General features: G+C 46.4%; 1 protein-coding gene across 3 annotated transcripts in view; it reads right to left on the reverse strand.

Annotated features, from left to right (window-relative positions):
• Dpp6 (dipeptidyl peptidase like 6) overlaps nt 1–15,602 on the reverse strand; it is an 840,304-nt gene that overhangs the window by 283,798 nt on the left and 540,904 nt on the right. For all 3 annotated transcript variants that reach the window (XM_023712908.1, XM_004628971.2, XM_023712909.1), the window contains exon 2: nt 15,135–15,249. In XM_023712908.1, coding sequence (XP_023568676.1) covers nt 15,135–15,249 — 115 coding nt within the window. The remainder of the gene's footprint in view (nt 1–15,134; nt 15,250–15,602) is intronic.

The following is a 15,602-nucleotide window of genomic DNA, read 5'->3' on the forward strand; positions in this document are numbered from 1 at the left end:
TGTATCTGTGTATTCAAAGTGGTTAGGATAGATATATAGTTACATTCTCTTAATGAATAGAGTGATTTGTTCTAATGGTGTTTGTAGATAGGATATCATGTCCGCATCTTGTACTGCAATTAACCACTAGGAAGAATGTATGCAATGTGTTAATTATTGAAACTGTCCTACCAATTTGATTTGAAACTGTCTCATTGCTATTTGTTTATCAATAAAGTTATGGAAAACATTAAAAAATATAGACTTAAAAGCATGCCTTACCAGCTGGTCTAAATGATATAAAAATTGATTTATAGTTAAACAAAAAATGGGAAAAAATTATTGGACAGGACTCTTGATTGGTGAATGGAGGGGTGGACAAACTTTGTTCATCAGTGGAGAGCTCCAAATGGTCTCCTTAAAAGGCACCCCCAATAATTTGTCCATTGGTTAAAAGACAAAAGTGTTTTTCAAAATATTAAAATAAGGTTTTTTCATAAAAATTGCTACATTGAATATATTCGTAACTTTCTCTTACACTCCAGATATTTATAATAAGAGGTTCACGTCAAGCTAATATAAGGTCATCAGCCAAATGATAATTTTCTAACAAAGACTTGTATGATATATATCCTGTGTATACGCTATTACATTTAGAGTTGCCTAAACAGAATGGGAATTTCATCACCTGTTATGACCGTTGTGCTACGCTACTATGTGTGACTATTGATGCCAAATGTTCTCTGTAAAAGTTTAACTATTGTTTGTTAACATGCTACAGGAACTTAACTGCTAAAATGTCCTTGGCTGATAAGAAATAACAGTTCTCTGGTCACACTTTATATGTCAAGGTGACTGATTCTCAGATAAAATTCTAATAATCAAGTGTATTGCTCCAAACTAAGTATATCCTTATCTGCTCCTGACGTTCATGCTGAAAACACAGACCTTGGCCCTCAAACCCCACAGGGAAACTTACTTAGCCTGACTTTCTATGTCTTCAATAATAGAGATCAAAATTGACTATACACAATTGTCAACTTTTGACTGTGACACTTGGGACTCCCATCAAAATACGACCTAAACAAGGTGATGCTGATCCTAAACAATGCTGCCACTGGAACGCTTTCTGACATGTGAGACAAATAAGGACACTGCGCATGAGCTTGCTCCAACCTACAGACACGACTGGGACCTGGTTCCACCTGCAAGCTTAAGGGTTACCAGAAATGCTACTGCCCTGTCTGCCAGAGAGCAGGTAAGTCATCCAATTCCCTGCCCTCACAGGAAAACTCACTACAGCTAGATCCCTCAATATTTGACCTGCTTGGTCTTGTCGCTGAAGAGCAACGGAGAGCTTGGGGTCCATGGCCCATATCAAGGTGTCTTTGTCAGAATCCCAAATCTCGCTGGACATCTCAGATTAAAAAAAAAAAAACAAAAAAAAACCTCAAAACCACTTTGCTGACACGGACACCACACACAGTGTTCTTCCTGAGTTCTAAGGGTGCTGCATTGGATCTACAGTCTCCACAGAGAGTGCTGATGGCTGATCTGCATGACGCCTTCAGACGGGCCCATTCCCTGCTCACTCCAGACACTGTTCTTCACTCATAATTTCCTTGTAAACCCAACTGACTTTTGCAGGGAGAGATCTCGTCCAAAGGCTCCATGTCTTTCTCACCTCTCTCCCTACAGCGCTTGTCCTACAACCCTAACCTCAATGCATAGCTCCTCCCTCCCTCTTCTCTTATTTGACCACATACTCTGAGATACTTCCAGGCCCACTCGCACCACGCATGCTGTTCCTACACTGGAGTGCCTCAGACATCCACGGCCTCTCTGCATTTCCCAATGCCCAGCAGCCCCCAAACATCAGAGAGCACTCAAGCCCATCACTCGCAGCCTCCTCAGTCTTCTTGTCCTAACTGAGACACCTGGCAGTAGCTTCTACATGGGCGTAAAGCATCATCCTGTCAGCCCCCCTCACCCCCAAGAGCTCTCCTAACCCAGACCGTCAGCCTTAGCAAGTGCTGCCTGTACATGTCCATGCCAAGGCCTGATCTCACAGCCATCCTGGCTGTAGCCAACAACACACACACCTGTCCTCTTCTCAAAGGCCTTTAGCCACTGACATTTTCCTTTTAAACTCCCCTCTTCCCACAACCTCACGTGTTCCCTAGGAAACTCCACTGGCCTCCCTTGCACTAAACTCACTTCATTCAGCACGTCTCCAGACAAGCAACACACAGTGGACACACAGTTGTTTCCGTGTGGCACCTCGGTATATGGAACGCCACCTTCCCCAGGCTCGCTCCCCTTCTAGGGCCCCTCAAAGGGCTTGCTATCATGTTCATGATAGCCCCCTGCTTCATTCACTCATCTGCATTAGTGTCACCAGATTAACAATCCCCAATTTTAATCAGATGCTTCACTCAGATTACTCTTACCAGGCTTTACTCCAATGAGACCCCTTTGATGACAACAACTCCTCGCCCTGATCTGCAGACTCACAGCCCCACCACAATGTTCCTGGTCAGCAGGAAGTAACCAGATAATTCCTTCGCCCTTTTTCTATCAAATAGAGTCTGGAATGATAGGTTAGGATTCAATGTTTCCTGGGCACCCTGCCCCAAACACTCTCCCTCTTGGCTTCCCAGGCACCCTGCCCCCAAACTCTCTCCCCCTTGGCCCCACACAGAGCCAACCCCCAAACCTCAGAACAAGTCTGTCTGTCTTTGACCTGGACAAAACCACAGAAACTCTCCTTTGTTAACATCAAAAGTCCCCCACAGACCAGGTATCCCAGCCAAGATTAGCTCTCTCTCAGCTGTTCCAGCTCACAAGCGCCTTCCCCACGAAACTCAGAATCCCTGTGCTTTGCCTTGTTCGCTGCTGTCTTGGACCGCTAGCCCGCCAGCCTGCCTGCTGCCCCGTGAATCCCCTACTCATGTCACAATGCCTGGCCTGGTCGGTCGTTTGGGTTTGTATCTAGTATGTGCACCTCAAGCATTACTGAGAGGGGAGCGACTAAGCCATCATTCCTACGTCTAAAGCACTTAGGGCTGCTTGTGGTGGCTCAAACACGCCTCCCTCCTGGGTGTCCTTGTGGCCCCACGGAGGCTGCCTACCAGCAGCTGCTCTTTCATGAAGGCCTCTGTGCACCGCCATGGTAAGTGACACCTGCAGCGCTCACTTGCAGTGGCCTCCAGCAGCGCTGATGTGTTCACTGGCTACAAGGAACACCACCAGCAGTGGCAGCATCTTAAGTCCAAACATATCGGGATTCCGTGACCACAGCAGGCACCGTCCACCCCCTGGGTGGGCTGGCAGACGGGTGTGAGCAGAACCCGAGGCACCCAGGAGGCCCGCAGGCCAGTGAGCTTTACCACAGACCCGCTGGAGGCCTCTGCAGACTTTGGCGCTGGGGCCACACTCATGTGGAGAGACGAGCGGCCACTGGGGTGGATTTAGATGTGCTCAGTGTAGGACACGGAGCAGAGACAAGGGCCCGGAAGATGGAGAGAAAGCTCTGTTTTCCAACATGAAGCAGCTATAAGCTACTTCTCAGGTGTGAGGACAGACACAGGTGCTAGTGGTTACAGCTACCCTCACTTGTAACTCCACAGGGATTATGAGGGACTCTGTGATGAGTTGAGCCAGTATAGGGTGAAGGGCGACAAGCCAAAGCGCCTCAGGGACTTTCACACAGAATCATCCCAGATAATGCACATCTTACAGGATCGATTACATTCGAACCGTAACAGTAAAATTACAGCGGCACCTCAGTTCATGAGTGCTTTTGTCTGTGGACAATTTGGTTTGCAAACAGAAGCGTGTGGCAAAACTTTGTTCTTGAGCGTGGACTCTGCACCACGTGAGGAACATGATGGCAGCCATCTTTCCATGTGGACACAAACGTGGCTGGCCATCTTTTCCAGAATCAAGGAACAAATTAAATTTATGAGCTGAGGTGCCACGGCATGAGAATGTGCAAATCGATTCTATGATGTCAGAAAGTAGGAGACCTTTGAGGGAGTCTGTGATGAGAAGGGGCTTGAGGAGTCGCCTGGGCGGTGCTGGGTGCACTGTCTCTTTTTTCCTGTTGTAGGTTATTTTTCTGTTATTCTGCAGTGAGCAAAAAATTTATTTTAAAAAAACCATTAGAAATGATACAGAATTTCAGAAAATAAGGTGATAGGAATTCATTGATGGTTGCTACACAGTGTATTGTTGTCTTCAAAGTAGTTGTTAGGATTACCAGATGTAAGCATGAAAAATTGGTCCAAAAAATTGAGCATTAACTGTTCCTTTCAACAGACCAACAGAAATTAGCAGTACAATGATCTTATTCTGTCTTTTGATGTTTTTCTTTTTTTTTTTATTTTAGGACAGGGTCTACAGGGTCTACAGGGCCTACAGGGCCTACAGGGCCTACAGGGCCTACAGGGTCTACAGGGTCTACAGTGTCTACAGGGCCTACAGGGCCTACAGGGTCTACAGGGTCTACAGCCTCTCACTGTATAGATTGGACTTGTAGTGATCCACCTGTTTACAGCCTCCCAAGTGCTGGGATTACAGGTACGTGCCACCACGCCCCATCTCAATTGTTGTCTCAGCGTGCCGCAGGGTGGGGCTGGCAGGGCAGGCCCGGGGATTGAACTCCAGGACCCTGAGTCTGCCTAAGCAGGTGCTTTAATCTGCTGAGCTATTTGGCCGTCCCGTGGTGTGAGTTTTGATGGTGTGATCATGCTCTGTTTCTGAATTCATTCAGCAGTATAATGCTCATAAGTATTCAATTTGGATATTTCATTTTTTATGTAACATACTGTATATAATACATTCTGTGTATTTTACCATAATTTTTTTTTTCTGTATTTAGGACAGGGTCTATAGGGTCTCACTATGTAGATCAGACTGTAGTAATTCTCCTGTTTTCAGTCTCCCAAGTGCTGGGATTGGATTATAGGCACGTGCCACCATGCCCAGTCTCAATCTCCATCTCACCACCCCCAGGGGGGGCGGGGCAAGTGCAGCATGCTGGGGATAGAACCCTGGCTGCTGCGCTCTGCCTAGACAGGTGCTTTAGTCTGCTGAGCCATCAGGCCGGCCCCCCATAATTTTATTTTTAATACAATGTTCTAAAGTAATTTATTCCAGAATTTTAAACAGATAAACAGAGGGCAGACAAAACAGTCACAGACACTGCATATAAATCTGTGATGACATTTCAATTCTATAAAATGACATGGGTGTCTTGTTTCAGCCCAAAGGCCAGTGAGTCTGGCACCTGATAAAATGTACTTGGCTTTCCAGAAGTCCACCCCCAGCAGGCCTTTCTGAGGCCCAGGGCTGTCATCTATGTGCCACCTGGGTATGTTCTAGAGTTTTCTCACAAGCTAATGTCTGTCATTAGTGCAGAACTCCATCAAAATCCAATTTCAGAGGAGGAACAACCTGCTTAGCCCCCCTCCTGTCCCTCTCTCAGACAGGAGTTTTCTTTCCCTCAATAAAAATATTCTACTCATAATGTCTGTTTGCTCCTAAAATTCATTCTTCGGTTTTAGAGAACACAAACTTGTGCAGGTCAGGTTGAGAGATCATTTTTCCCTATGTCATTTGGAGGTTCCCTATATAATTTGGAGGTCACCTGCCTGAGATCAGTTTTTCTTCCTGTATCATTTTGGAGGTCCCACCAAGATCACTGGATGGAGGTATGAGTTTGCTTTTCTTTCATAAATTCTAGAATGGGATTTGCTTAGGTAACAAATTTCTATGCTTCAAATGTTAATATGTCTTTGCCCTTTGCTCATAATTAATTGTTCATACCTTGTCTCAAACAGTTTTGTCTCATAGTACTGTTAAAATTGTTTACAATTGCTTATGCTTTGTCTTTATGTAGTTTTGTTAAAATGTTGGCCAAAATATTGTTGGTAAATCTAAGTTAAAATGTGGAAGTGTTTCAAGTTTACGATATTTCTTTAATGGGACATTTTATGACTGTTTTATACTTGTTGCATTTGAACTAGTTGCTAAATGTACTGGTATTCGTTGCTTGAATTTAGACAATAGCGCTAGAGAGTACAGTTATAAAGCCTCCTAGTGGATTTTATGTAAACTTCTGTAAAATGGGACTTTTAGCCAGCTTGGATTTAGAAATATACGTGCCTGTATATGAAACATGGGTCTCCTTTTGCCAGTTAAATGACATTAGGTCAGCAACTGTTCTTAAAGACCGGGAGGACAAGTTTCACTGGGATGGACTGGTTCTGATCCCCCTCTACATGCTAGAGGGAATGTCAGGCCTGCTCTGTTTCAGTTTCCTTTCTTTGACTTTATGCCTAATTTTCCTACCACTTTGTACTTTCCTTTTTAGAGGCATGTAAAATTAGAAAAACTCTGGCTGTTCCAACTAAGTGAAGCCCTTAGAAGATGAGCATTTGTTAATGCCGAAGACAGGAAAGTCATTTTAGAAAAAGGACACATATCCCGTCTCTGGGTCAGATGAGACAATGAGGAATTATGCCCATCCAGGAGGACACATCTAACAGCCATGTCCCGGCTTAGTGTTCTGGGCAGGTCTCCTTCAGGAGGCTAAACCTGAGACACAGTGGAGAGAACCGACTTCTGGGTGACACCAGAAGGAGCTATCTCCAAAAGCAGCACACTTATGGGACCAAAACACGTTTAGTGTGAGGGAGGATTCAACCTTTTCTCCTAGGTCTAATTATTTAAGTGTGTAAGAGATAAGTTATGGACTTTAAAGCCTTTTTCTGCAGAATGCTAAGTGATCTCGTTCAGGCTTTTAACTATCCCTTATAGAACTTGGACAAGCAGTGGTTACTCTGCCAGCTAGTAAATGCTCTTAGAGCAGCTGCCACGCTTTGAAGCAGAGGACAGGTTTCCCCAGCCACTCTTTGGTGAATCCCCATTAAAGCCCGAGGCTGATGGAATGCTGACCAGAGACACAGCTGGATTCCTCTCTGGAGACGTCTCTGGTTGTGTGGGTCAACAGAAACTGAGAACATCTAAGGGGTCATGGCCAGGGCTACTCTCGGGCGGATGAGTAAATAGGCTTAGAGGAAACTGGCTCTTGACTACTGAAAGATCTCCACTTACCTATTGTACTTTTCTCTCTTTTGCTAGCAAACTAGGAATTTTACCTGAACTTTTCAGTAGAACAAGTTGATGAGTCACTCTTTCAGAAATTAGGCTGAGGCAACTTGCAATAGTTTACATTATACAGCGGCTATCAGGGGAAGTTTACATCTGTGCCTTATGTGTTAACGAAGAGATTTTTGCCAGCTGTATTGTCTTTAGCTACGTGTAAGATGAGATTGCTAGATGATAAACATAAGTTTCCCCTGTGAGCTCTGAGGTCAAATCTTGTTTAATTGCTAAAAATGTTTACCTAGGTGATCAGATGGAAATCAAGTATTTGGAGACTTGACTCAGTGCACGGGGTGAAATCCCTCCAGTCAGTTGTTCTATGTGTCTCTAGGAGTGATTTGTAGCCTAAGAAGTGCTCACTTCTGATTGACCTTTTATGCCATAGCTATGCTTCCTTCTGTACATATTCCTGTCACTGGACCAACTGAAACTGTTAACTTACAAGTAGTCAATAAGAGTAAATGAAGGGTTTATAAGATATTTCAGGAGATAGGAAGCACGCACCAGTTCAAGGGTGGACAAGCTGGTGGGATCTTGTCTCCCTTCTCTCCAACAGGAGCACCCACCTGTTCTGGAGAGGGCTGCTCAGGGACGCCTGGGTGGAGGAATCAATTAGAAAGAAGGTGGGGACGCCCAGAAAGGTAATTTCTATTGAATTCCAGGTTATCTCACAAAGTCTCTTACTCCTTTAGAGTGTACTTCATCAGGCACCGGAAGACATTTGATCCTTGCATGTTAAAAAAGAGCCTTTTAAGTGGAATAAAGAGGAAAGTATCGACTGTGATGCTGTTTTATAACTAGAAAGATGATGTAAAAAGGAAAATGGTAAAAATGTCTGTCTTATGTTCAGATTTGTTTGCATTAAGAAGGTCATTGTTATTTAAGTTTTAAAATATAGATGTGAGCAACAGGAGAACCAGGCAGTTCGGCCTCACCCACATTACTGAAAGTAAGGCTTCCCCTATTTGCCTTTCTAAAGGGTGTTTTTTTTTTGCATAGCTGTAATCAAGGCCTTTACAAGGCTACACTCATTCTTAGCTGAGTGTATGCAAGCTTTTCAAGGACAATACCCGTTCAAAGAAATAAATAGGCAATTTGGAACTTCCAGAGTTCGGGCACCTTAGATGACCCTGATGAGTACACTGGTGTCTTTAGAGGACTTATTCAGACTTATGAATGCTAATCTTAAGCCAAGCTCTGACTTTTATGGAAAGGCATGCAGCATTACAAGCGGCCTTTGCATTTGGAAATAAATATCATATTGTTAATTTAAAGAGCCAAGAGAAGGCCAGCCAGTGGAACTTCTAGTTCCCACTGAAGCCCAAATAGTCAGACCCCTGGTGGCCTAATAGCCAGGCAGGAAAACTAGAAAAGACATTTTCTTTCAAGGGTGTATCCTTATAGGTCTAAAAACTAGAACCAAGCCTTCTAGTTATTTTAGATATTTACTGAGAGAAAGATGAACACCCCTCTGATTTTTGTTGTTGTTGTTGTTTTTCACCCCTCTGATTTCTTAAAATATTTAATAGAGGCACTGGTAAGACATACTTCCTGAGATGTTAGGTAAATAGAGAGACAGATTACTCTTACAGATAAGTTCATTATGTAGTCAGCTCCAGATATTAGAAAAGAACTACAAAAAATAGCTTTTGCTCCAGATGACTCATTTGATACTTTGGTAAAAACTGTTTAAGTTTCCTATAATTGGAACTGGGAGAAAACCAGGGTAGAAAAAGCAAAGAGATAAAAAATGACTGCCTTTGTTGCGGCCTCAAAACAGACCCTAAGTCTGATTCTCTGGGCTCAGAGAAGAGCACAACAACAATGAGGTTCATCTGCTATTGCTGTCAGAAGCCAGGCCAGCACAAGAGGGACTGCCTCAAGAGGCCTGCAAGCCGTGCCCTGACTGCCAAGGCAGCCACTAAAAGTGAGACTGCACTCTGAGGTGGAAGCCCCAGAGCTCAGACTGAGGTGGTCCAGCAGGACTCAAGGGCCCTGGGCCTGCCTCCTCCCTCTGGCCAGTCTCTTACCTGTTGTCTCCATGGAGGAGCCCTGAGTAATCATGACTAGAGGAGAACCCAGCCTATTGCTGGACATTGGCACCATTCTCTTTGTCCTTCTCCAGCCCTGACTTCCCTTGCAGTCATTGTACCTCAATAAAAAGACTTTAGAAGACATCTTGCTTTAGCTGTAACTGAGATATTACAATATATTCAGGTTGCTAACTAATCTTAATTATGCTGAGATTGATGTTTTACAAACGTAATATATTGTTCATGTACAAGATTTAAAAGATATTTCATTGGTTTAATCTGACTCAATGCTGTATATTTCATGATAAGTGTATAAGTTAATCTGGTTGATTTTTAATGTAACTCAGGTATTCTATGCTCATAGTTAATACAGGTATGACCTCTTCACTAAATCTAGGCGGACTTATAGAAAACTGTTAGACTCCATGAATAAAGGGGTCTAAGAGCTAGTGAGTTATGATTGGTAGGTCTCAAAAAAGGTTTATAAATGTATCTGTTAGCTCAAATGTTCATGCTTTGATTATATATGCTCTAATTTATCAGAAAATTTGTTCTTCCTAGAAGATACCAAAACCCAGGTAATCATATAGGTAAAACCTACAGTGAATATGCTAGATTAAGATCCCTTTAACTGGGATCCACCAAATTTTGTCTATAGAGACACATATTAAGGCCCCAAAACTAAAAAGTTACACATTGCTCAGTGGGCCCCAGATATCTGACACAAGCTGCAGAAGTTAAAAGGCTTTACAAACATAAATTTGTCTCAGTTGATAAAAATTGCTCAAAAAGTGTTTCATAGTAAAAAGGATACAGAATGGAATTACAGACAAGAATAAAAATAGTGATACTAGCAGCGTACAGGAACGAAGGCCAGTCAGAAAATAGAAAATGTTATGCTTCCCTGGAGCCACACAGAGAGAAGGGACATTTCAAGAAAAATGTCCAAAGCTGCTAGGAAAAAAAAAAAAAAAAGTGTTCATGATGGAGTCAGAGAAAATTTCAGATTGATAAGATCGTTGAGTTTTCACCTCTCAGCCTAAAGGAACCTGTGTTAACTACTAATATAAGAAAAAAGCCTGTTAGACGTTTGATAGAAGCTCATACAGATTTGCCGGTAGTTACCCAGCCAGTGGCCCCGCTTGCCAACTGGAGAGTCCTTGGTGTTTCCCCCTAGGTCTGACAATTCATGTACCCCCAGTAACAGCAGGGTTGGTGAGACATGAGAGTAGGCCAGTTTATTTGAGACAGTACACAATGGCCATGGAAGATGAAGAAATTAAACCCCACATTTAAGAGATATCTGCTAATGGACCTACAAAAAGTTCTAACTCATCTTTTTCATAATTATCCTGTTGTGATTATTTGACCCTTGCATGTTTAATTGTTTCTTTGGCTTTGTCTTCTCCAGATTCAAAGCTATATGTCCACCCAAGATAAAAATGCCTGGTGTCTATTGAGGGCCTTTAGATAGAACCTCTGAAGAATATATCTGACTGCCAGTCAACAACTACGACCTCTTTCAGCCTGAAGAAGCCAGAGCGGTCTATGTCCATATTTCCCTCACAGCAGTTCGGGTTACTTCTTCAGAGGGGGGGAATGTTGCAGGCAGCCGAGTTAGATAGAAGTATTATAGGCAGTCAGACAGGGCCAGGCCCTCCAAGGAGACTGCACAGAAGACCAGATGCCTTACAACTGCGGGAGGGGCGGATGCTCCTGCTGTGAACCAGACCTAAAGACCTAAAGGCCAAACAAATGCTAAAGGAGTAGCACCTGGGATTGATATTCTAAATAGGTATCAACCACCTGGAAAGACCCAAGTGAGTCACTAGCCCAACCCCCAAAAGAAGGAGACTCTGTCCCGCCTTCCAACCCCACCAGGAAAAGACCCTGTCCCCTATTCATGCCCGCTTGCTACGCGACTCGCTTCCCCGTTTGGTGCTGGGCGTAATCAATTCTACCTGAGCAATGGTGCTTGTAATCTCATTGGTTGACCATAGTTTTGTCCCACCCCACGTCTACCTAAGTGAGTTCCCCCTTTCTCTACTTTAGCCCCACATGGTTGTACACTATAAAAGTCCCTGGAAGAGACAGCTTCCTGGGGAACTACCCACTCGGACCCCCTCCTGTCCCTCTCTTGGACAAGAGCTTTCTTTTCCTCAATAAATATTTTCTGCTCAAAAAAAAAAAAAAAAATCCAACATCAGAGACCTTCTAGCGCTGCGATGACCCTGCTGTATTTTAGGTGCCCCAACAATGATGACGTCACCGCCAAGCTGCCGCGTGCTTGCATCAGGGCTTGAGGGCTTTGGCTGCCAGAATGGCACACGCATCTTTAGTACCCAAAAATAGAAAACATAAAACACAACTTTGGGCCAATTATTCCAAAGAGAAATTAAGGGAAGAGCAGAGCCTGGCAAGGGAGAGACGAAGGACCAGGCTGGAGGAGACACCCCCTCGTCTGGAGAATCCCTGTGCCTTCCATTTCTTCTCCATGGTTACAGCACTGGGGAATCGCCCTGGCTGCAAGGAGCACACTTGTGTCTTCTTTCTCTGCATTTCATGCTGCACCTGGTGAGGGCTTCTTAGCTCCTCACAGGGCTTCATCACTGCTGGGCTGATGGGTAGTTGAGAGCGGCTGGCACACGATGCCCCGCACAGTGCTGCCTTTAAGGCACCTCTGGGGCCCATGGAAAACTGGATCGCTCAGCATCCTCTTCTGCCTTACACAGTCTTGGATGTCAGAGTGAAAGCCGCCACAGGCGACAGGAGAGCGACACACAGCGCCCCTGAGAGAGGAGCTGCTGAGCCTGCACGGTCCCTGGACAAGAGGGCCAACCACAGAAGCCCGCAGGCCAGAGCAGCAAGCAAGGTCGGTCGCATGTTAGCTGAATAGAAGAATGAGAGAAAATCGCTCTCTTCAAAGTCCTTTTGGAATTTGGGGTTCCCCAGACCCCACCGCCGTGCTGGCCTGGGGCTCAGCGCTGCCCCACCGACCGGCGTCAGGGCCAGTTGACAGCGACTGTCCTCTCCATTTATTGCCCTGCGCTGGTGCCTCCTGCTGCACCCATAGGGGCTGCATGCAAAGTGCCTGGCTGCCCTCTGCCCTGGGGGACAGGAGTAGCCCAGCACCCCAGTGGTGAAATGAGGGGCCCCATGGCTTCTTCAGTGGCCTAGAGCTACGCATCCAGCCACACCCGCCGTCCTGGAAGCTGCCCTGTGCCTCTCAGCAACGCTCCAGAGTCCTCGGGAATTGGGAAATGCTCGCTAGTTTTACGCATTTTCACATTTTAATGTCCATTTGTAAAACTAATAGCTTAACTGCCATAAAATTTAAATATAAAGTTTATGTGCTTAATGTCTGCCACTCAGTGCTTTTCAAAAATATATTAACAAATATGCATCTGTCACCACTGTCAAATTCCAAAACACTCTCATCATCCCCAAAGGAACTTTCATACCCACTACAAGGCCTTGCCTCTTCTCCCAGCTTCCGGCTCCTGGCGAGCGCTGGTGTGATTCCCACCTCTGTGGCTTGCCTGTCCCTCGCTCACCCAACCCTGCGCTGGGTTTCTTTTACGTAGGTGATATTTTCAAGATCTGCCCCGTTGCAGCACCTGGAAGCACTTCACTTTTCAGTGTAGCGGAGAACGTACCCTGGTATGGATAGACCTCAATGACCTGGTCATTGTTTCACTCAGTTTGTTCGGGGTTTTTGTGATTGGGACGGAACGCACAGGTTAAGTCTGCTCACAGTTTGTGGCGTTCAGCTGACACACGGCTGGCTCCAAGGCCTTCAGACAGCCTGAATGCAACGTAAGGGAGGGAGGGACGCTCGCTCTCTGCTGCCATAGCTGCCGTGCTCCAAGCACAGCAGAGGGGCGCCGCAGGGGAGGCAGTCCATCGTGTGGCCAGCAGGAGCCCACAGGCCACACACAGCGAGCGGGCCTTCTCTTTTCACGCAATTGCTCCCAAGTGGGGCTTCTGCCCTCAGTAAATCCACACAGCCACACTCAAAACTCTGCTACTTCTAATCTGGGGCTCCCGTAGCTCCGCACGCCCTGAACGCCAGTAGCATATACCTTAGGTCAGTACTGATGGACCTATGGCATGGGCACTGTTTTTCTTTTACGACAAAAGATGTTGATGTAATAAGTTTTTTTTTTTTTTCTGAACTAAAATCTCAATGTGCATGTTTGATTGCAGTGTTGGCACTTTCAGATAAATTAGCGGGCTTGGGTGGTAGCTTGGTCACTTGGTCTCTACGAGGTTCGCCGCCACTGCCCTAGATCCAGCAAGTTCAGGAAAACCCCACCTCGGAGTGCACGAGGCTCTGCGGGGTCATCTAGATACAAACTGTGGCGTTCGCTTACTAGCCGATGGGTGCCTCAGCGGTTTCTACTTTTGCTTTGCTGTAAGTAATGCTATTAGGCGTGTCATGACACAAGTTTCAGGTTTCTTGGAGTGCACCTACAAGTAGACTGTCCAGGCGACGTGGCCGCCCTTTGTTCACCTTGGTGAGCAGTTACGACACGACCCTTTTTTCTATCTCAAAGGCAAATAACACCTGCGCAGTCTGTTTGCTGAGGACTGAGATTCCGCGTTTTCTCCACACATACGGGCATCGAAGATGATCACAAGAGTGGCTAAAACAGACAGGCGCTGCTGTCCACGGCCACAGCGGCCCGTCCTGGAGACTCCACGTGGCTACGTGGCAGACAAAAGCCTGCTTCTCTCCCTCTTCCTTGGCTCTGATGTCATTCTCTCTACTTGGTGAAGCCGCCTCACATGCTGCCTTCTCCACCAGCATCCTTACAAAGGACCTCTTTGTCCCCAAGCTCTTAAAGGATTTTCGCTGGAATGAGGCCCAGATCCCAGAGGGGAGGCCTTCGCTGCAGATGTCCCAGTGCCTTTGCCTCCCCCAAACCCTGCACTTGCTGGCTAGTGCTCCTTTTCATCAGCGGGATCCCATAAGTACAGGGTCCTGGGTTCAGGACACCTTTGTACTGAAATATATCCTCACGATGTCTTTTTATTTTTTATTTTGAGATGGAGTCTACCTAAGTTATTGTTATGGTTTGTGTTTAGGTGCCCCCCCCCCCGGCCCGTGCAGTGATGGGGAGGGGGGCTTTAGAGTTTGTGTTTAATTCATGATCCAATGCTGGGATTATGGGTGTAAATGCTGCTGGGATTACGGGTGCGAGTGCTACACCCAGCCTGCGGGGAGAGACAGCCTGAATGCAACACAAGGGAGGGAGGGAGGGAGGCCTCTCCCTGCTGCCATGGCCGCTGCTGCTTCCTTTTTGCTCTTGCTGTTCTGCTGTTTTCCACTGTCGTGAACAGCTGCCCTCTGCCGTGTGCCACTCTGCCGTGGAGCCAGCTGAGTAGGGAGTGAAACCTCCACAAACTGAACTAAATAAACCTTTCTTTCCTTCATTTTGGGTGTCGGGTATTTCGTCTCAGCAGTGAGAGAAGAGTAACTGAGACGGTCACCCAGATGCCCAGGCCGCTCACGTGCTCCTCCTGCCTCCGCCTCCCTGAGCGCTGGGATTACAGTAGAGCATCTCCATATTTGGCTTTAAAAAATTCTGATGACATTCCATAAATCTATCACATACATATCTATTTATTATACTTGTAATGTCACCGTTTTTAAGTTCATTAGGTTATTTTGAATTTTAGTATGTGCCAAACGCTCTTACCTAGTCAGCAACAACACACATAAATTCACAGCACGTGGATATTTTCTTTCACTGAAAGCACCTGACATTGTTTTGTCACGTGGCACAGAAGAAGCGAAACAAGGGAAAGGACAAGGGGCGACAAACTAGGTGATGGCAGCTACTTGGCACACGACACAAGGCAGAGCGGCGCCCTGTCGCTTAGGGGACCTCTTGAGCGGCCCCCCCCCCGGTCCCCGGAAGTGACAGCTCCCGCGAGCCGTGCAGGTACCTGGTGTCAGCAGGACGACCGACGTGGTGATCAGCGAGCAGATGACCAGGATGACCAGCAGCGCGATGGCGATGCCCTTCCAGTTCCTCTGCGGCGGGTTGCTCCCCACCAGCTCCTGCGGACAGCCAGAGAGACACAGAAGCCCAGTGAGCCAGGGAAGGAGGCAAGCCCGCCCCGCCAGCGCGCACAGTGTAAGCAGGAAGCAGGGCGCGAGAGGAGGCGCCCTCCCACGCTGACTTCCCCCCGCAGGGCTGCCTCTCCCGGGGCCAGGGAGAAACCTGGCTCCGAAGAACCCAGGGCCGTGCTGTGCGGACGGCCCTGCACCAACCCGTGGAGAATGGGGGGCTTGTGGCACGTCCCTCCTCACACCCAGCGCTCCCCACGGAGTCAACCGAGAGAAGGAGGCTCCCGTCTTCTCTCCTCCCTCCTTTCATCCATACTGTGTCTTCTAATTGGGTGCACCAAGCC

Source organism: Octodon degus, unplaced genomic scaffold (assembly GCF_000260255.1).
Source record: "Octodon degus isolate 3935 unplaced genomic scaffold, OctDeg1.0 scaffold00027, whole genome shotgun sequence".
NCBI classification, from domain to species: domain Eukaryota; kingdom Metazoa; phylum Chordata; class Mammalia; order Rodentia; family Octodontidae; genus Octodon; species Octodon degus.